This window comes from Polypterus senegalus, chromosome 12 (genome assembly GCF_016835505.1).
Source record: "Polypterus senegalus isolate Bchr_013 chromosome 12, ASM1683550v1, whole genome shotgun sequence".
Classification (NCBI taxonomy): Eukaryota; Metazoa; Chordata; class Cladistia; order Polypteriformes; family Polypteridae; genus Polypterus; species Polypterus senegalus.
The window spans coordinates 150,101,981-150,124,349 of NC_053165.1; the positions used below are offsets into that span (position 1 = coordinate 150,101,981).

Genomic DNA, 22,369 nt, shown 5'->3' on the forward strand with positions numbered 1-22,369 from the left:
CTGTCGAGTTTGTGTGATTTGTTAGTTTAGTTGATTTATTATATTTGATTCTCTGCACTGTTTCTCTGGGTCATTTTATTTGTATAAATTATTTGATGTAATCTGTCAGTGCTACAGGAAAGGGTCCGAAGGCAGTTGGGGTTGACATGCAATCTGGTTCTAACATGTCGCTAAAAACGTGGTGAATCATAGTGTTTACGATCACTATATTGTGTCCCTCTGCCATAGGCTGACACTGTTTGCTCTCTCAACAGTTCATTTTCCATCATGTACTCTACCTCTTACGATATTAGCGCATTAACTTTCTGATTGATTTGCAGGATGTCCCTAAAGCACCTTTGGACATGTCCCTCTTCCTGAAACTGCAGAAGCGGGTAACAGAACTGGAACAAGATAAACAGTCGCTGCAGAACGAGCTCGACAGGAAGGAGGAGCAGATTCACCGCATCAAAGCAACGGTAAGGGGTGATGAGGGCTGCTTGTGGTCCTGTTGTGAGGTTCAGTCTTGCTGTTTTTGAGCCTCAGGCTATTGAGGAACGTCAATCACAAAGTAAAAACCGCAGCTATTAATGCTTATACTTAACAAAACACAGTTTGGGATACACTTGAGCAGTCCTAGCACTCTCCTAGCTGTTGTCTTCCTGATGCAAAATGGCAGTGAAGAAAGGAAAAAGTTCACGTCTTTTCAAGCTTGGTATTTTTCCTAAGCTCCTTCAGTTTTTAGTAGATGTAGTGAATTCTGATTTGTCAACACCTAAAACATTGCCGTCAAAATTGATTTTAAATTTGCACCAGCATGAAACAAGACACAAGTGTTAACTTGTGTAGTTAACCAGTTGAAGTAGCCAGTGTTGCCCAATTAAGTTTATGGAATGGGTTAAAGAAAGAAAGCAACAGGTTGTGTGTTTTTTCTTTTTTTTTAAAATGGTGAGCCTGTCGTTTTTTGCAAGCTGTCCCAGTTGTCATCCACACTGCCTTACTATCAATGTCTGCTCTCATGAGTCGAGAATTTGTTCTTTTTTTTTTTTTTTTTTTTTGCCTGATTCGGTCCCAGAATTGAGGTAACTTCTTGCTGGGTTATAACCGTCAACTCTGTCATTACTGACTCGTCCTCTTAATTTAAAGTGGACAGTTCATGGTGCTTAAATTATGAAGAAAACCTGACAAAGCAGGAGTTAACCAGCAACCCTTTGATTCTTATTTACGCAACACCCCAACCCATACCGAAAACGCACAATACAGTGGAACCTCGGGTCACAAACGATAACGCACTTGGGTGACGAACAAGCCAGTTTCCCTTCTGGTTCATACACGCCGATTTCCGCACGTGTTCGGTCTCTCCCTGTGCATTCGCGGTGTACTCTTTGTTCTCTATTTCGTTTCCCTTCCGGTTCATACGCACCAGTGATTTACGCACGTGTTCAGTCTCTCCCTGTACAGTACATTGTCTTCGGTCAGACGTGCTTCTTGCAGAGGGACTTTACCTCCAAACTGTAATCTCCTCTCCACCCAGTTCCCCCTCACTTCCTTCATGCTAGAACTCGACTCCTGCAATGTTACTTTTCTTGGTTGTTTATGGTTAATTTTTGTATAAATTACGGGTTTTTCAAATGCTCATTTTTTCCCTGTGCTTAAAACTCATTAAAAAAGTGTTTACAGCGAGCGGTTCGTAAGGCTATAGCGTGAACTCTTGCAATGTTCGTTTTCTCTGTTCAAGGTTTTCTCAGTGTTATTCAATGTTTTTACATTTAGTTTACTATTACACTGTGTATTCTATGGTATAATTAACTATTTTTGTGCTTAAAAATCTTTAAAAATATATATATTTACATACAGCTTGTACGGTTCAGAACAGATTAATTGTATTTACATACAATACTATGGGGGAGATTACTTCGGGTCACGACCAAATCGGATTGCGACCAGAGTTTTGGAATGAATTACGGTCAAGACCCGAGGTTCCACTGTACTCCTTTTTATATCACAGTAGGTAGAAGTGGTGGTGCCCAGGTAATTCATGTTAAACTCTGCTAAGTTTCTCTGCTAGTCTGGCATCAGCCTTTTTGAATGTTTTACTTGCTCTGAGCCAGCAGGTGGCACTGGTATACGAAATGTAGCACAAAAGGAAAGAAAAGAAAACACTGGGAACCCCAGGGTCAAAATTTTGAGTCCATAAGTAGATTATGTTGTTTGCATGGTCATAGAGAGCAACTAGTTAAGATTTGGTCCCGATTGCTCAAATGATTTCGGATTGTATAGGGAACATAGAGACAGACATTCTGCAGATAAAAGATGTTACTTCAAACCATTTACATCGTGCTGCGATTAATGCATCTGACAACATTTTCCCCGTCTACAAATGCTTCTCGTCTGCTGTGGCACTTAGCATTGTTTCACATGAAGCCGCCAGTACTGATGCTCCCTGAGTTAACGCAATCAGCCCATTCCTGAAAGCCTCACATAACCTGACTCTGTACAATCTGATCTAATTAATTTTTTTTTTTACTTTTTGCTTAACTGTACATAAATAAAATAATAGTAACATTTAATTTTGCCTGTTTTTTTTTTTTAAGGAGGAAGAGCAACGAAACAGAGCACGAGGAGCAGAACTGGAATATGAGTCACTTAAGGTATTTTTAAACTGTTTTCCAGATATTGTCGAGATAACCGTAGTGTCCCAAAACACTCAAGACAAATTGACCGTTCCTTTTATTATTTATTTTTGCTTTGTGCCCTCCCCCACCATAATTTATAGTCTATGAGGGAGGAGCAAAAGCGCTTTAGATTCATCAAAACTTTTGATCTCCAGTTTTCAATGGATCTCGACATTTTAGGGCCCCCTGATACTGAAAATCTAGATATGTCAACGATGGGTGTGTGTCTGTCTGCGTGTCACAGTTTCTTGAGGATGGTCTAGAGCTAAAACGGCTAGACGAAAAAATGGCAAACTCCGAACTTAAGCCTGCTATGAGATGACGATGTGCTGATTAGGTTTTGAGCCAAATCGTATAAGAGAAAGAGGAACTCTAGAGGAACCCTCAAATACCGTAATTCTGCCATTAATTATGAATTCTTCTCGTCAGTTGCTATCGTAAGGACCTATTTTATGATCATAAAGAATAGCATCAGAGCAGTAAATAATGACTAAAATGTTACAGAATAGTTCGGGTAACTTGGTTCCTAAGGCACAAAGCTTACTGACACTCATGTCTGAATTTTTTTCTTTTAAATATGTTTTATTAGGTGAAGCAAGGTAAGGGCAGTTAGAAAAAATCAAAGATGATGGCGATTCATTTGTAAAAACATTCCTTCTAGATTAAGGGGGAATGATAACATGGTGATTATTAATTCATTAAAAAAAAAAAGTTAGGATAAGGGAACCTGCCTTTGAGAATACCTTTAAATAAATATGTTGGATATTCTTACCATTTATCTCCTTTATGTTTTAGAAAATCTTTCAACTTTATATTTCACCTGTATAATAGATGTAAGGTTGATTTACATTTTGATTTTTTTCCCCCCATTTGCTTCCTAGCGGCAAGAGTTGGAATCTGAGAACAAAAAGTTAAAGAACGATCTGAATGAGCTGCGAAAAGTTCTGTCCGAGAAACCAACAGCAGCCATCTCTGCGCCGGGCTCCCCTGCCTATAAGGTTCTCCTCGACCAGCTAAATGCATCCAATGAGGAACTGGAGGTCCGTAAGGAGGAGGTCCTGATACTTCGCTCTCAGCTAGTCAGCCAAAAGGAAGCCATGCAACATAAGGTATGGCAACGAGCAAAGTTTCCAGTTTTGTTTAAAATGTCTGATAGCGTTGGGTTAGTATAATTTAGAAAGAGAACATCCAAGTTGTCAGTCCAGGACAGTTATTGAGATTCAACCAATCATCTTTAAAGTTAGCCTCTGAACTCATAAAGTAGGGCCTGTAGGCGTGAAGGTACAAGATTTTATATTCTTTATTAATGTAGAGCTTACCTAAAGAGTTTAGATGATGACAGTTTCCTAAAATCCTGAGGATTTCACAAGCATTTTTGTAAATGGAGCTGATTGGGAGTTGAGTGTCTGTTTTTTGTGAAATCCCTGCATTAGTTGGTCTGGATAATAATATGTGAATGCACAAGCCCAATTCCAAAAGAGTATGGAAAATGCCAATATAAACAACAATCACCCTGCACTATAAAAACACGTTATTTGATGGTTTACCTTGTACCTTTTTTATTTTTGAAAATATACACTTGTGTCACTCATATTTGATTGCCACACAGTTCAAAAAGGTTGGGACAGTAGAGTGTTTCCACACTGTGTATTGCCACATTTTCTTTTAATAACCCTTATAAAGCATTTGGGCACTGAAGACACGAGATAATTACATTCACTTATGCAGGTCTTCAGCTATGTCATTGTACGAGGCCCACATTGCCGTATTTTGAACTTCATAATGTGCCACACTGGTCAGGACTGCTGGCAGGTCAGGCTCGTCCCCACAGTCTCTGCTTATGCAGCCTTGCACTTGTTATCCAGGTAGAATGTGGTTTGGTGCAGTCCAGCTGGAAAATGCAGGAGCGTCTCCATCCGAATGGCAGCACGTTTGTACATTAATGCATTAATGTTCACCTCACAAGTGTGCTACAGCACTGGCACACCCCCATAACATGATAGATGCCAGTTTTTAGACCTGACACTGGTAAACATCTTGAATGGTCCTTTTCCTCTTTTGCCATGGCTGTTTTTTTTTTGTTTTTCTTTCCCAAAAACTATTTGAAATGTTGACTCATTTGAAACCACAAAACACAACTCCACTCTTCCACTTTCCATCTCCAATAAGACCGGGCACAGAAGTCGGTGGCACTTGTGGACGTTGTTGATGCATGGCTTCTGCTTTGCATAGATAAAGCCTCAACTTGCATCTGTGCCTACAGCAGTGAGTGGCGTTGACTGACTAAAATACTCCCAAGCCCATGTCATGGGTACCCATCATCGATCACGTGCATTCAAAAGTGGCTGCCTGCCTTGTCCTTTATACACCGAGATTTGACCGGATTTCTTGAATCGTTTAATTCTGCAATGTAGAGGGTGACGTGTATAAATTCTGCCGATATTTATTTGTCTTTGAGGACCGTTGTTCTCAGACTGCTGGAATATTCACTGAAATTGGCGAGTCTCAAGCCGTCCTTGCCCTTGAAGGAGTCGCCCTTTTTAAAAGGCTCTTTGTATCCTTGAACACGATTGCCTCACGTCTTTCACATCAGCTTGTTATTTCAGCTTATCACATCGTCATTAGTCCTACGCTACTTCTGTCCCAACTTTCTTTGCAGCCTGTTACAAGCGTCAGTTTCGGAATAAACGTATATCTTCAAAAAGTGATGCAGTTGATTCCGTAAAGTGTGAAAGACCTTGTCTTTGTTGTTTTTCTTTAAATACAAGAAAATGTAAATTTCTAAGTCAATTCATTATATTTTATCATGATTTTCCATACTGTCACAACTTTTTTTGGAATTGTGAGATGTGTGTGTGTGTGTGTGTGTGTGTGTGTGTGTGTGTGACATGTGACTGTTGGACTAAGTGTCTTAACCCAGCAGGCTATCTCCAAATAAAATGCTCAGGTAAACGCTGAATTCTTTCAAGTTAACATTTGATTGGCTGAAATGTAATGAATTTAATTTGTATTTATTCCTTTTGCTGTTCCTTGCTGCTAGGAGGATAAGGTAAAGCAACACTGTGTTCATGCTGATGCTGTAGCCTTTACTTTGGTGTGACTAGTGTAGTTTTCATTTCGCTTTGCATGGCTTAGCCTTTCTGTCTGCCTCACCTCTTATGTTACAGAAACTGAAAGTGAATGAGTGCTGCAAAATGAAACTCTGCTTATCTGCTGCTGCTTCTTTACATGGCGGAAGAAAAAACTAAGCACTTATAATGAACCACAAAAAACGTTTAGAAGTATCAAGACAATTTAGACAAGGCACACAGTAGTTTGAGTATAAACCGGAGCTGGCCATCTTTAGTTCAGTTTAGTTTCATTTTAGTACACCCGTTCTATTGAGGCCATAGTACCGACATTAGGTCATTAATGTCCTCTTGGGCACGGCCATCAGCAGTGTGTCTTGTCTGTGGAGAGAGTGGTGACCTCATCGAGAGCTTTACTTACCTTGGCAGTGACATTCATGTCTCTGGTGACTCTTCTTATGAAGTCAGTAGACGGATTGAGAGAGCATTGAGGGGTCTTGAGGTCACTGGAAAGGGGTGTGTGGCGCTCCTGATATCTATGCAAAAGGACGAAGGTCCAAGTCTTTAGAGTCCTGGTGCTGTCTGTCTTGCTATATGTTTGCGAGACATGGATGCTATCCAGTGACCTGAAACGAAGACTCCCTGGGTGCTCATGGAGTCCCGAATGAGACACATTACCTGCATTGTGAGGGAGCGTCAGTTACGGCACTACGGCCACGCGGCGCGTTCCCGAGGGTGATCCGGCTCGTAAGATCCTCATTGTTGGGGACCCGAGTGGATGGACCAGACGTAACACCTGGCTGCGGCAGATAGAGGGTCATTTCCAGAGGGTGGGACAAGACCACGTGTCTGCTTGGGGGGGCTGCCAACCAGGATCCCGCGTTGTTTTTCATCGTGTGGTGGGTGCTGTACCAGTGCATGCTCCCCAACTTGACTTGACTTGACTGTGCCTTGACACCTCAAGCAACAGTAGACTGAATTTGTTTGACAACCTAAAGTGCCAAAACGAAGAGTATTAGTTACTTATCCTTTCAATTTATAAGGCCAATCAGCAGTGACTTTGTCTTTTAATATATTTTTACAATGATGGCACAGCTAACAGAAATCCCCCAAGAATTGGAATCCATCAAGTTAATAAACCAAGCGTTATTTTTTCGTTATGGTAGTGTTGCCTAATCGCTGAATCACTGGCCTGTATGCATATTCATATCCTTTTTTTGATTCTGAGCAAGTCCCTTCTCATTACAGAAAACCAAACAGTTGTACTGTAGCTGAGGTTTGTCATTTTTGATACATATGGTGCCTTTCAGCAGCGTCCTCCGTTGCACTGTGGGATGGCACCCAGTAGCACTTCATGCATCACTTTTCAGTAGTGACCTAATTCTTGGATTTTCCGCACCGGCACAGTACAGTTGATAGATAGATAGATAGATAGATACAGTAGATAGATACTTTATTAATCCCAAGGGGAAATTCACAGTTGTTTCCATATTGCAACGACTTGAGCACGGCAGGTAAAATGATTAGCTCAGAGTCACACAGCGAGTTAGATGTGAAGCAGCAGTCTCGTGTTTTTGTAGTAAATAATCTAATGAAAATATACTGGGATGCGCTACAAGTACACAGCCATGTTGTATATACTGTATGTCTGGTCCATATAAGCACTGGAAGTTAAATACCTCAACATATCAACAAGATTTGAGCTGATAGATTTATGGGTTACACTTTGACAACTTTATTTGATCATTTCTTGCTAAACAAAGAAAATTCAAAGTTAACTATGAATAATCTACGTATTAATTACTCATTTTAAGTGCTTAGTTCTTTTTAATGCAGCTTCTCCTCGCGTTCTTAAATGACTGTACACAGACCGCTGGCTTTCTATTCTTTATATCATTGGACAGGTAATGAGAGATCAAAAGTGGTGACCCCGATCCCCTCGTCTCTTTCTGTCTGCCGTCTTTGGCGATTCGCTTCTGACAGTTTTTAATTTGTATAAAAAGGTGTGTGTGTGTGTGTTTTGTGCTGTTGAGATTACGGATATGTACACACACTTTCTTTTCTTTACTTCTGTAGCAGTGTAGCCTGGTGGCTGCAGCAATGGCCTGTAAAGCATATAGCAGTGGCTTTAATTCAACCTCCTAACCTACTTTTTAGGTTTATTGTAACATTTCTTAATCTGATTGTGTTCCAGTTGTTAAGTCAGTCTTTATGCTGCCACACAACAGCACAGAGTCCTTTGTTCATCTCTCAGCCTGCTGGCTGTCTGTGTCCATTTTGTACCTTCTTCTTGTGTCTCTGCTGATTTTCCGCTGTGTTTTCTCTACTGATGTGTTACATTAAATATGCAAATCTTAATGGTCTACTTTTGAGTAAGTATGGGTATGTCTCACCCTTAAATTGGGTAACCATCATCCAACTACAGGGTCACAGGGGTCTGCTGGTGCCAATCCCAGCCAACACAGGGCGCAAGGCAGGAAACAAACACCGGGCAGGGCGCCAGCCCACCGCAGGGCACACACTAGGGACAATTTAGGATCGCCAGTGCACTTAACCTGCATGTCTTTGGACTGTGGGAGGAAACCCACGCAGACACGGGGAGGACATGCAAACTCCACGCAGGGAGGACCCGGGAAGTGAGGCAGCAGTGCAGCCTACTGCGCCACCGTGCCACATTGGGTAAAGCAGATTTAGGAAATGGGATAGGCAGACAGATATACAGATAGATGTAACTGCCTGCCTAGCACTTTTCTAGCCCCTCAAAGCGTTTTACATAGACTGTGGGGAGCCACTTCAACCTCCACCAATGTGCAGGCATCCACCAGTATGATGTGATGGCAGCCATTCTATTAGTCAGAGTTGGGGTGAGAGAGGGAGTTAGCCAATTAGACAGGATATGACTTTGGGAACGGCACGGTGGCGCAGTGGGTAGCGTTACTGCCTCGCAGTTAGGAGACCCGGGTTCGTTTCCCAGGTCCTCCCTGTGTGGAGTTTGCATGTTCTCCCCGTGCCTGCGTGGGTTTCCTCCCACAGTCCAAAGACATGCAGGTTAGGTGGATTGGCGATCCTAAATTGGCCCTGGTGTGTGTTTGTGTGTGTTTGTGTGTGTCCTGTGGTGGGTTGGCACCCTGTCTGGGGTTGGTTTCCTGCCTTGCGCCCTGTGTTGGCTGGGATTGGCTCCAGCAGACCCCTGTAGTTAGGATATAGCGGGTTGGATACTGGATGAATGGATGGATGGTTAAGGGGTCAAAATGGACAATGCTGTGGTGGGCAATTTATCCAGGACATTTGGGGTACACCCTACCCCGAGTGGCAGATAAAGTTGAATGTGGCCGTCTGTGAAATCAAGTTGTATAGCCTGACCCCTGGGTCCGTGTCTGAGAAGCTCCAGGACTAGAGAGGGTCTACTCAGCACAGTCCTTGGAGTGGCTGCAGGCGCCCAAACAGGGGGCCAGAATGAGACCACTTGCCTTTCTCTTTGTTGTGTTTGAAGAAGCTCCTGCTGCAGCCTTCCTCTGACTGCATTCCTGTTCTGCGGGCTTGGCTGCATTTTTAATTGCTTGCCGTGATGAGTCAGGCATTGCTGTCAGGCGAGCGAGTGCCTGTGCTCTATCGCGTTATATCCTCATTCCCTAATGAGACTCCACCTCAAATCCCGGCCACTTCAGCTTAGTCTCAGGTGTCGCAGGACTTTTTTTTTTTTTTATTAAATAATATGCTCCTAAGTTGACTTGAGTACTTCAAGACCAAATGTAATCATAAATGTGTGCTTAGAGTATTTGAGTTACAAAACCAATATTGTACAGCAAACAGAATATGACGTCACCTGCTTAGGATAACAGTGCTGAAGTGCGGAAAATGTACTGTTACGTTCAGGATTTAAAGTGGGACGCGTTGATTTGGAAAAAGCAGAGAGTGTTGAAGCTCACACACGCGTTACAATATAATCTGTCCATTATGAGACTCGCTGTTTCCTTAGGAGGCATTAGCTCTCCGGAAATGTGTTCTTTTGAAATGGTGGCATATTAAGTAACCGAAAAATATAGAAATATAACAGAAAAGGCGATATCCCTCCCATCGTGATTACGGCGGTATAACAATCACATGAGGAAAAAAATATACATTAGCTTGCTTTAATGACGGTGCTTACGCGGTTACAGACGGGAAGTCTATGACAGGTGTGGGAGTCTGGATCTACGCAGTCTGCCATTTTTTGTTACCACGCTGGGAGGATTTTCAGATGGAGGTCCGTACAGCTTCAAAGGGTTTGACTGCTTGGTCCATGTATATATACCGTCTCCTCCACGTGCAGGGTCTTTCTCTGGTCTCCAAACAAGGGCAGGTAGGGACTGAACTCCTCCTCCACACAATACAGAAATAGCAAAAGGCTTACATGCCGGTTCTCATTCTCCCAACAAGGAAAGAAGATTTTGTGCTGACAGAGGACAGAAATACACTATTCTGTGTTTAGGTTGACTATACAATCCTCCAGTTGTCTTTGGCTATCTAGTCTATGCTTGGCTAGCAATTCTAAATGCTGAGCCCCTGTGTGCCAAACTTAGCATGCACATGTGAATGGAACTCATAACAGTGTTGTCCAGATATAGTGACATAAATATTAAAGAAAAATGTATTATAACACTCGCTTAGTTCATTTGTGGGTCATGGGTGCTGGAGCCTTTCCCCAGAAGCTGCAGGAACACACCTTGGATGGGGGACCCTAGTCACATTGAATTACCCGTCTATATGGGTGTTGTCACGGGGCAGTATGGCGGCTCAGTGGTCGGTGCTGTTGCTGCACATGTTCTGTGTCCGGACTTCAGACCTTTAGTCAGTTTGTAGCGTCCCTTGTATGAAACCAACTGGGCAAACCAACTGAGGAAGCATGTACCAGTTGTTCGGAGAAACCCGCGGAGCAGCGAGAAATCCGTGTTATATATTTAGATATGCTTACATATAAAATCCGCGATAGAGAGACGCGGCGAAAGTCGAAGCGCGATATAGCGAGGGATTACTGTATGTCCCTTTTGTCTACAGTGGCCCATCTCTTTGAAATGGATCCATCTTTAAAACCATGTTTTGCTGGTCGTCTTGTACACAGTAAGACTAAACCCTCACGCAGTACATGATAGGTTTTACATAAAGGCGGGTTTAAGAAACCAAATCTGGAGGTGGAATCGATGCATTACTGTTTAATCCACAGGTTAATAAAACACACACACAAATGGAATCAAAGCAAAGTGTATCTTCAGCAAAAAAAACAAATAAAACCTGTAAGGTTTGTGACCTATGGCTGCGCACACCAGGAATCACCCAGTTTTTGCACATGTGGTGCATCAGTGTTGTATTGTTTAAACAATTTGAATTCTTTTAAAAATGCCTTCTTTAGTGTTTTCAGTGATGTGGCAAATGCATCATGTGTGACACTAAATGATTAGTGTGAACAACACCTTGAACACACTTCATGGGCAAAAGAAAAAAAAAAAGAAACCTTATCAGGAAGGGAGTTTACTGCAGCGTCCCCAAAAACTCAACGCGACTTCTCCATTTTAAGATTAGTGGAAATGGGCCAGCTATTTGAATTTTTACTTACAATCCAATACATCATCGGGATTTTTGTTAATTGTTTTTTACCTGTTGTTTTTTTTTTTTTGCAATTTAAGGAGACCATGACAGAAGCCATGTTCTATGCAGAGGATCTACAGAAGATGAAGGATTCTGGTGAAATAACTCAGGCGTATCTTGGCCTTAAAGAAGTTAACAGGTATGGGATTACTGTGCTATTCGCTCAGCTGAGGACTTCTTTTCTTTCTCACACTTGGAAGCAGTTATCTATCGTAATATTTTCCAGTTTTATTTGTTGCCAAATTCTTTGTCTTACCCATGAAGATGAGATACAGATGATTGCCGTGAGGTTAAGCTCACTCCATCGTACTGCTGAAATTCACACTATTTTAAACGTTCAGCACACTTTTTTGATTCAAGTAACATATGGGTGCTACTTTGAGTTAAAATCATTGAGGTGTTTACTGTCACTTCTCAACTCTGGAGGGCTTTAAGTGGGGTCCAGATGGTATGAGTGCCACACACGCATACAAGCATTGCATTTCATGGATCATCGAGGTGTAGCTTAAGTATAATTAAGTATCTATAAAGAACCAGCTTGAATGAAATAAATAGAAAATTCTCAGAATTCATACCCTGAAAAATATTTATTTTTAAAGGAACCTTAAGTATATAATAGTTAATTGATCAATTGCTTAATTAGCTAATTAGTTATCTGTGAAACTTGCTCTTTAAAGCTGTAGACACAGTTTGTCTTCTACTTTCCTTGCTTAAAGAATCCCTTTAAATTATTGAAGATGTTAGAAATAACTTGCACAATTTCCATGGATTTCTTTAATTTCATAAAAACAGATGTGAAAATGTCTTTTTTAATTTCACGATTCTCATTTTGTGCCTTGTATTTGTTAATACGTGACACTATAGATAAGGGGTGTCCAACTCCAGCCCTGGTGGGCCACAGTGGCTGCAGGATTTCCTTCTAACCATCTTCTTAATTAGTGAGCCGTATTTGCAGCAGATTAACTTGTTTTGCCTTCGTTTTAACTGACGTGACTCGGACCCCTTTTAGTTGTTTCTTTTTTCTTAAAGAAGAGCAGCCAAACAATAATGAGACACAAAACAACCTGAAAATAAAAAAGGTGAAGGTCTGCTCAGGTCACCAAATCATCTTGACGGTTGAAACAGAAAATCAACAGTCTGCTGTGGCAGAATGAGAGCAGGAACAAGTCACGATATTCAATAACGGCTTTAATTAACAGCAAGAATTGGCTTCTTATTAAGAAAATGGTTGGATTTTGAAGCCCCAATTTAGCTGGTCATTTGTCATTTCTGTTTGACTGTCATTTAATGGAGCAATGAATCAACTCAGAGGACAAGTCCTTAAAAACAGGGCTATTAAAATGAATAGTAAAGGAGTTAATTAGCAGTGAAAACTGATTAGGAAAAGGGTTAGAATGAAAACCTGCAGCCACTGCGGCTCACCAGGACTGGAGATGGACACCCCTGCTATAGATACTGTTCTGTCAGAACACTACGATTTCAGTACAGTGTATATGGGGTAGAGCTGATGACGTCTAAGGTATTAATGTCCACACTACTACGTTTCCATTTATAAAACTGCATTTTTAAAGGAAAATGACCTCTGTCCACTCTAGCATTTTCACATCGTTTATGAAAGTAGCTCCTCCCACACTGAAACAACCGAAAATGCATATGGCGTAATGTGCACATTGGAAGAGGAAGTGTCCTCCACGCTAGACGTTCAAATGACTGCATTTACATACAGAGATTAGCAATAGCGAAAATCAAACAATAAAATTGTATGTGCATACAGGTAAGAAATTCTTCCACCATGTTGGAATAGGGTTTTCTTCCACGAAGGGTAGCCAGTCGGGAGTGAGATGTTGTAATGACAGAGGGTGCAGACCTATAAATATCTGGGAGTGCAGCTGGATGATAAATTGGACTGGACTGCCAACACTGATGTTTTGTGCAAGAGAGGACAGAGCCGACTATACTTCCTTAGAAGACTGGCGTCCTTCAACATCTGCAATGAGATGGTTGTGGGGAGCACCTCCTTCTACGGGGTGGTGTGCTGGGGAGGCAGCATAAAGAAGAGACGCCTCCTGCCTAGACAAACTGGTGAGGAAGGCAGGCTCTATTGTAGGCACGGAGCTGGACAGTTTGACATCCGTGGCAGAGCGACAGGCGCTGAGCAGACTCCTGCCAATCATGGAGAATCCACTGCATCCACTGAACAGGATCATCTCCAGACAGAGGAGCAGCTTCAGAGACAGACTGCTGTCACCGTCCTGCTCCACTGACAGTCTGAGGAGACCCCACACTATGCGACTCTTCAATTCCACCCGGGGGCTAAACGTTAACATTATACAAAGTTATTGTCTGTTATACCTTCATTGTTATTACTCTTTAATTTAATATTGTTCTTTATCAGTATGCTGCTGCTGGAGTATTGGGATTAATAAAGTATCTATCTATCTATCTATCTATCTATCTATCTATCTATCTATCTATCTATCTATCTATCTATCTATCTATCTATCTATCTATCAGCATCCAATTGGGGAAGACCCACCTACTAAGCATGAACCAATCAGACGTGATTAGAGTCTCAATTTTCATCCATCCACACTGTAACGCTGAGTCAGTTTTTTCTGAATTATTTGGCTCTGGAGAGTTTTCAAAAGTCACCAGTTTTGGAAGTTTACAAGTACTAAGTTTGCTTGGATGAAAGGTGAAAAATGGAGACCAGTGTCTGTGTTTTTAAATGAAAACGTAGTAGTGTGGACGTAGCGTAAGGCTGTATGGCACAGCTGTGGTTGTTAGTAGTATAATAGAAAATTAGAACAATGGTAAGTGACAAATGTCCACTTTTGAGCAATGTGACATTTTGCCAGCGTTTTTGCTTTATCGACAGCTGAAACACACTGCACATGTTACTGCGGAGTTGTGAGCTTACCAAATTGATTTTTGAATTGGCACAAAATTGCAGAGAAATCGTCAAAGGCTGAAATGGTGCTGCTCCCTAAGTATTAGCAACATTCTGGCCTGATCGGAGTGGCTTATGGGGTTCCAATGATTTTTCAACATGTCAAAAAATTTCAGCCAGTGTCAGCAGGAGTTCTTCAGATGTAAGAGGCCATGCAGGCTGATTCTATGTTTCAGTTCCCATTGACCAATCAGGAAGCAGCTCCATGGTTATGTTTTTCGCAAGCCTGGCTGAGGTGGATGGATGCTTAAGAAGGAGGACAAATTGGTTTGGTCGTGTCAAGAGTACGATATACTGTGTGATGTTGCTTCCCAGAAATATCATGATCGAGTCAAGATCAAGAAGAAACACACTGAGGAACATTGCCCAGCAGATATAAATTCCTAGTAATACTGTGTGCTTGTACTTTTAACAGATTAACATCAGTAATGAAATCTGCTAGTCATAAATCATAGGCTAACAAACTGAGAACGAGTTCAGATACATTTAGTGTGTGAAAACAGAGATACGGTGAAATGTCACAGCATTCTCAACACTGTCAAACTGTGCGAGTGCCATGCGTCTCGGTCGATGGTCTCGCCATGGAATTTCATGCGAGACTGTTCAAAATGCCTGCCCGTGATTAGTCATTAGTATAAGTGAGTCCCCAAAAAAAGCCAGCAGAAAATTACTGAGCATCTGCATTCTTGTTCAGGAGTTCACCAAAAGGAAAACGCTGAATGTTTCAAAAGTTGTTGCTTTTCAAGACTTCATCAGATTGATCTGAGGTCTGAGGCAAAGAATATTCATTATAGATGACGTTTTAGAGCGACTGCCACACAATTAAGGTGGTGTTTATGATAACCCGGAGTGATTTCTTCCAGATTGCCTCTTTTCAGAATGTAAGCAGTTGTTGCATTTTCTTTTTTAGAAATGTTTTCAAAATTCATCAAATTCATCAGATTTGGGGGATGCAGTGGGTTATTTTATTTATAGGATCTTCTTAAAAAAAAAAAAAAAGTTAATCAACAGAAGCAGAATATTTCATCTCTGGTACAACAAATTGGCTGCATTCACATTACAAGCCTTATTGCTCAATTCCGATCTTCTGCTCAGATCTTGATGGTACACATCAATAAGTACAAGTGACCTGCTGAATCTTAACTGTAATGAGAACACATCAGTCCTCTAAAACAAAATGCATGTGCACATTGATACGTTTGTGGACGAGGCATCTCCGTCGCCAGCAACGAAAAATGTCATATTTCAGAGACGATGTATGGTATTAAAACTGACAAGATGGACGTAATGGTAGCTAAGTGTATACAGTGCATTTTATTTTACTCTGGAAGACGCAAAAATAGTTTGCCAGCTGTACATGATTAGGTCGAGAAGGCAAAAGAAAGCCAGACGGCTAGCTTTTGATGTTTTCTTAGCCATTGTTGACAGTGCCGCACCAAGACATGTATGGGTACGAGAAAAGAGCCAGCAATGGTTGGACACTGACTGTTGTCACAGCTGTCGCTCTTCTCTATCGTTGTTTTGCTGCACTGCCGGTGCTGGCTGATGTTGATAGTGCTGAGCCCATACATGTAGGCAAAATCACATGAATTCTGATCTGGACGTTGTCATTCATGTCACATGACCACGAACAGGATACATATCCAATCAAGGACCATATATGAAAGTGACTCGCATTAAGGCAAACAAATCCGATTTAAATCACTTGAATGTAGTCATAGATAATCTAGTTATAAACATTAAGAGAGAAAGAGAGAGAAGATACGTCTTTGACATAATTTGTAGCATGAATAATCATAATTCCAAGTGCAAGGCATATAAAGATTGTTACATAATATACTGAGTTGTACATCTTGCCATTTAGATCTTTCGATGGATAAAGTGCCTTGCCTAGCTTTGTAAAGTATGCCAGTCATGTGATGGGCAAAGGTAGAGGCACTGTATCTAAGACAAGGAAAGAGCCCAGGACTGAAAAAACTGGCACATGAAGAAAGCAGTGTAGATATCAAGAAGCCTATTTAAATATTTAATAGAGTTGGCTGTTGGTTCTCCTCCAGCATGGATAACAGATATACCCAAGCCTGCCCATCGGCAGACCTCGAGGCTGTTTTGAGCTAAATGCCCGCACTTGAGACATTAGAAGGTTGGCCCCATAAACAGAGCTGGAGGAGGAAGAGGCCTGGAATTCATCCTTCCCTCACTGGCAGGGCTTAGCAAATGGCTCATCCCTGACCTTCTGCAGCCATGTGGGTGGCAGCTGACCTTACTAAGTATTTAACAGGAACTTCACCCTGAGTTGGGAGCAAGAGGACCAGATCTGCATGGCTGGGAATGGTCTAGAAGTTCATATGGGCCCTAGACAGCTTTGTTGCTGCTTTATTTAAAAGGCCCACGTGGTCGTCCAGCTGCTTGTTTTTGGGGTGGGGGTCATGTGCTGCCTCCCAGTAGGCTGGATTGAAACTAGCCCTCTTGTACGTCTGCAGTAGTAGAGTGAACTGTTGCTACATGTGTAAAGCACAGTGAAATTCTTCCTTGTATGTCCAAACAACATGCAACCCAAATCCACTCCCTGATGCCACGATAAACAAGTATGTATTAAAAATGCACAACTTCAGTTTATTCAATAGAAAACACAAATCCGCCAAACCTACTGTACCCAAACCGTTGGTTCAGTTATGCTCCCAGTTCCTAAACAAAATTGTGGGGAGAAAAATGTAAAAAGGGAAATGAGGTCCCATTTATCATGGGTAAGGACCATGTACTGCCCCCTATCAGTCAGCTGGAGTTCTGCTTTCCTGCTACAAGTAGTTCTCTGTGCCCTCCTCCCCTTTTCTTTAAAGAGGTTGGTCCCTCCTTGTCAGCTGCCCTCTAGTGTCCAAGAGCAGCATTGCAACTTTACACCCGGGCTGCTTGCTTATTTACTGTGCCTCCCTTAAGTTACCCATCTAGAACACAAGGTGCTCTTAATGGGTTCACCACCACTTTTGTGATGCCCTTCTGTACTGGCATATTGATTGGCATCCTATTGTCCTCTCCTCCTCCATCTCCTATGGCCCTACTGGGCTTTGTCCCTGTTCTGTGCCACACTCTTCTGCTTGGCAATCCATCTTAAAATGTTTTTATTCACACTATATTCACAATATTAATATATTAAGATATTTGTATAGTGTAGAACTTTAAATTCCATTGTGGGATCCTTATCTAGCCATTAATGTTTATTGATAAGCACTGTATGAATATATACAAATGTAGCTGGTGCTGTTCTTTGTAATTTATATACTATTAATTATTTTATAAAGCAATTTAATTTCTAAAAATTGAATTCAGAGGTGTTTATAGATTCTAAAGATAAATGCATCATGCAGCCCATGAAAAGATCTGTTGTACCTGTGAAATGCACCATTCTGAAGCTGCCTCCTTTTTATTAGTCATTTTTTTACTTCATTACATCCAAACATTAATGTGAATGGGGGGGTGAACTTAATAAATTTTACACTGGTACATCGATGGGATTAATTCACTTCTGTGTTGTTTTGTTTCGTTCAGATCGCCCAAATTCAGCTCTAAGCCTGTTGAAGTCGGTGATCTCTTGAGTAGGATAAGGTAAAGGGAATGTTCTAGAACTTAAGCTTGGTGTGCGTGCATCATGCATGAAATACCAAAGTACCAAAGAATCTGAAAGAGGGGGAGAAAAATGTTTTCTAGCAGATGTGTGGACACTGTGCTTCGACATCAAACATAGCTTTCCATAGGCTCATAAATTTGTACATGCATGGCGTAAATTGGCTTGTGCTGCAACCAATGAATGAAGAATGGCTCCTGCAGTTTGTACATTTTGCCTGAATCCAGAAATGGTCTCGCCAAGCCCCCAATCCCACACACTTTGTTGTCTAGCTTTCTTGCGATCCTTAAATGAGGTCCATAAAACAGTCCTTTAATCTGCACAGGACGGATGGAAGTTGTCATTGCCTGTTTTAGTAAAAGAATTGCAGCAGCGAGCCCCTTCACAGATGCGGACATCATTTCTGGCGTGACCTTATAGCAGCGGGGCCCATCGTGGCTCACTGTTTACTGTCTGACATTACAGACCCAAGTTTGGTCAGTAAGTAATTAAATATAACACTTTCCTTGAGGCAGTCTGCTTGTGAGCTGCTCAGTGACTAACATTTGCTCGCAGCTCATTCCAGTCTGTCCATTTCACACTTGCACTCCCACCCGCCTTGTAGCTTCACGCGATTACGTGTATATTGGTGTGAACATACAAAGTGATGGGGGTGCTGATGACACAGGAGAACTAGAGGAGCACACAAAGACCATGTGACATTCTCGGCCACAAATCCAAACTCTAACCTCCGTATACGATGGGTCTTTTACTTACAGTTTTATTAAACTAATAAATCACCAACATGAATCTTTAAAGTGTGGTGGCAACATTCTTCAGTGTTTGATGGCCGAACTCAAAGTCCAGACTTACAGCATGATGGGTTCTCACTACTTATCAGCAGAATCAACCCACTTATGAAAATGAAACACCTACATGAGTTTGCACTTGGGTTCAAACTAAGCAACTTTCAACGCATTTTGGAGTGCTATCATTGAAATTCCTTACTAGAAGTGTGGGGGTTTGAAATTACTCATCTGCCAATTTGTAATTCCAATTCCAATTAGTGATGGGCAATTCGTGAACAGTTTATTATTTTGAGCGACTGTTTTCAGTGAAACACAGTAAGCAATTCGTGAGAAATCGATTCAGTAGAGTTCAACAGGAAGTTAAAAGGCATGTGTGATGCCATCGGCCCCTTTTGTTTTGATGTGTAAAGTGCATGGTGGTGACTCTGAGGTAGGGATCTGCACTGGTAATCGGAAGGTTGCCGGTTCAAATCCCATAAACACCCGAAGTGACTCTGCTCTGTTTGGCCCCTGAGCAAGGCCATTAACCTGCAATTGCTCCATCCTGGGTATGACGTTAATCTACATCCAGCACAGCATGTCGGCCCTCCAACCCCCAGGGAAAAACCTGGGGATCCTGAGTTGATTTGTCATGTGGTGGGTGCTGCAATGAATGCGCTCTATCAGTGCGTGCCCCTAACTTCTGTAAGTACCACCCATCCGATTCACGATTGCTAATAGGTAGAAGCCAATTATCCTTGAGAATTCTGTCTTTGAGCTTCGTTCTCTCGTTCATCATACAAGTACCATATAATAACAATACATTTATATTGGAATACATTGTTTATTTTGTAAAATTCATTATTGGTATTATTTACTACAGAATATATAAGCATGATATTACAAATGTGTATGTCCCTCTGCACATTCAACAAAGTAGTCACACAAAAAACTGTTTCTAAATTCTAAGAACTAATTGCTTTCACTGTTGCTTTAGCATGCACTTTTTTACGGCTCATTGAATACACAGAGCATATATCGCTCCTTGATTCTTTTGAGTTCCTACTGAATCATTACCCAAGAACGAGGCACGCAACTCTCACTCATTTGATTTGTGAACGAGTCTTACAATTCTCAATCATTTGATTAGAGGACAAAGCATTACCTGAGAACAAGTCAGGCGATTCTCATTCACTTGAGTCTCACGCTCATTTGATCCGTGAACAAACCTCACTATTCTCGTTCATCTGATTTGTGAACCGAATCATTACCCAAAAATGAGTCGCCCAATTCTCATTCACTTGCGATTATGTATTGTAAGGTCTTATTTTATAATTGTGTACTTTAAATGTATTATCATTCTTTCTATAGTGAAACTGGGCAATGTCCTATGAATTATCATTGTGTTATATATACAGGATGAGTCAAAATGATGTTAACATTTGAATGGTGGAAACAATTTATTCACAAAACATACTTCATATGTGCAAGATGATTTACAGGAATATCTCAACCTGTTCGCCATCATGTTTAACACATGTACAATGTATATACATAGCAGTGCCATTAGCGTTAACATAATTTTGACTCGCCCTGTATATGTATATACATACACACACACACACTGTATATATTCTTTGAAACCAAATGGAATGCCACCACACAAGTTAATTTTGAAAACTGGATCACCAGTAATGCTATTGTGTAATATTGACCCACCAAAAATTGTGCAATGGAACAAGGATATGTGTGAAAAAAAATCCATGCCAAACTTGATAAAAAAATGACAATTTCAATTCATAATGTTAAAGGAAAAGATATGTTAATTCCACAAATTCTAGTGATACCATCTGACATACGATTCGATTTTAAGAGCCACTGTAATATCCAGTGCGACTTTTTGCATTTGCTATGACTATAAATAAGGCTCCAGGACAGACACTCAGGGTGGCAGGCATTATCTTAGAAAGTCTGTACTTTCCTGTTGGCCAACTATATGTATCTTACTCCAGAGTAGGAATGCCAAAACGCACAGGAGGGAAAAACCATACTAGATATCGCAAAGCATTCGATTTTTTAATTACAGTGAGCCCTCGTTTATCGCGGTTAATCCATTCCAGACTCTACCGTGATAAATGAATTTTCGCGAAGTAGGATTCTTTATAAATAAAATATTTTCGCAGTTAGAGTATAGAAAACCTGTTTACGACCTTCTAAATACGTTTTTTAACATTATTAGAGCCCTCTAGACATGAAACAACACCCTTTAGTCACCATTACACTCGTATTACTCAATATATTAGACAAAATAAGAGAAAATAAGACATATTAGACGTTACAAATATCATATTACTAGGCGCACTTGCCTTTTAAGGCGACCGACTTTTATCTTCAATTATTGTGCGCTCCATGTGTACATCAGGCATGTAAGTGTAGAGAATGAGAACATCAAAGTGTCCATTCATAACATCTTTTTTTTTTTATCCCCTCAAGTGCCTGTCCAAAGTTGTACAATGTCTGTACCGCTAAAGACGGAGTTTCATGCACTAAATAAGCTATAGATGAGAATAAGCAAGCACCATCTCCCCTGATATTTACTACGCGGTGAAACATTTGCACTCCATCAACGTTAATTATTTCCAGAGACATCATTTTGTCTATTTTTCCAGCGCATCGCGCACAAAAGCAAGGGAACGGTGACAGCACCAGAACTCTGCTCACATCGTGTCGCTTCGCACCTCAAGCCGCAAGTAGTAAGTCTGTGATAAGCGGAATACCGCTACGCTTTGCACTCACGGGACGGAAGGACAATCCCGAACGCTTATCTAGTAGATTATTGTACTGTACATTTAATTGCACACAACCACTAACCTATGAAGGCACGACTTCAGTAGGAGAGTCTTCAGAGGCGGTGCAGTATCTTCAGCAGGTGCGTTGTTGTCTTCTTCCGCTGAAGGAGTACTAGGAGTAGGCAGTGGGTGTCTGGGTGCGCGGCTGAAGAACATCTTGATAGGCAGTTACTGGCGCTGTCTTTTCATATGCGTGAGGAGGCTTTTGTAGGGTATTGCCATCTTTAATCATATCCAAGAGTTTCACCTTCTCCTAGATAGTAAGCATCTTCCTCCGGCGCTTAGTTTTATTGTCAGAAGGCTTAGAAAAAGCAGCACGTTTAGGAGCCATCGTAGGGCTTAGATAAAAATTCTCAGAAAGCGCATGCGTAGTGACGTAAGCGTGTATGAGAAAAAAATCGCGATAGAGTGAAGCCGCGAAAGTCGAAGCGTGATATAGCGAGGGATCACTGTAGACCTATTACAATAATACATACTATAGAAAAACAAATGATGCACTATAGGAATTTGTAAATTAAATATCACTGAATTGATTTGAATATGTTATTGTTTCATTTTACATATCAACAAATATGATATGTTAGATATAAGAAGCCCAAGCGACCCCAGGTAGTTTAAGCTAAATACACATACAGCACCAACCTCTAATCCTGTAAGTGAATCAAATGAAATAAATGATTCAAAAGAATCAATTGACTTAATGGGTAGATAGAAAGAATTGAAACAATAAAGTGAATCGAAATGCCCATCACTAATTCCAATTCTAAATCAAAGCAGGTGTCATTAACTTTCATATTAATCGATTGAGCCCATTCCTACATAATAATAATTTAA

The 22,369-nt window shown here is 41.1% G+C and overlaps 1 protein-coding gene across 17 annotated transcripts in view; it reads left to right on the plus strand.

Annotated features, from left to right (window-relative positions):
* The window catches only part of myo5aa (myosin VAa), a 239,628-nt gene that overhangs the window by 184,605 nt on the left and 32,654 nt on the right, over window positions 1-22,369 (plus strand). For 8 of the 17 annotated variants that reach the window (XM_039770294.1, XM_039770297.1, XM_039770299.1 and 5 more), the window contains 5 exons: window positions 321-458; window positions 2,574-2,630; window positions 3,536-3,763; window positions 5,695-5,703; window positions 11,386-11,486. In XM_039770294.1, coding sequence (XP_039626228.1) covers window positions 321-458; window positions 2,574-2,630; window positions 3,536-3,763; window positions 5,695-5,703; window positions 11,386-11,486 — 533 coding nt within the window. Of the gene's footprint in view, window positions 1-320; window positions 459-2,573; window positions 2,631-3,535; window positions 3,764-5,694; window positions 5,704-11,385; window positions 11,487-17,843; window positions 17,901-22,369 lie in introns of all 17 variants that reach the window. The other 9 variants (XM_039770291.1, XM_039770295.1, XM_039770296.1 and 6 more) reach the window with 3 other exon arrangements.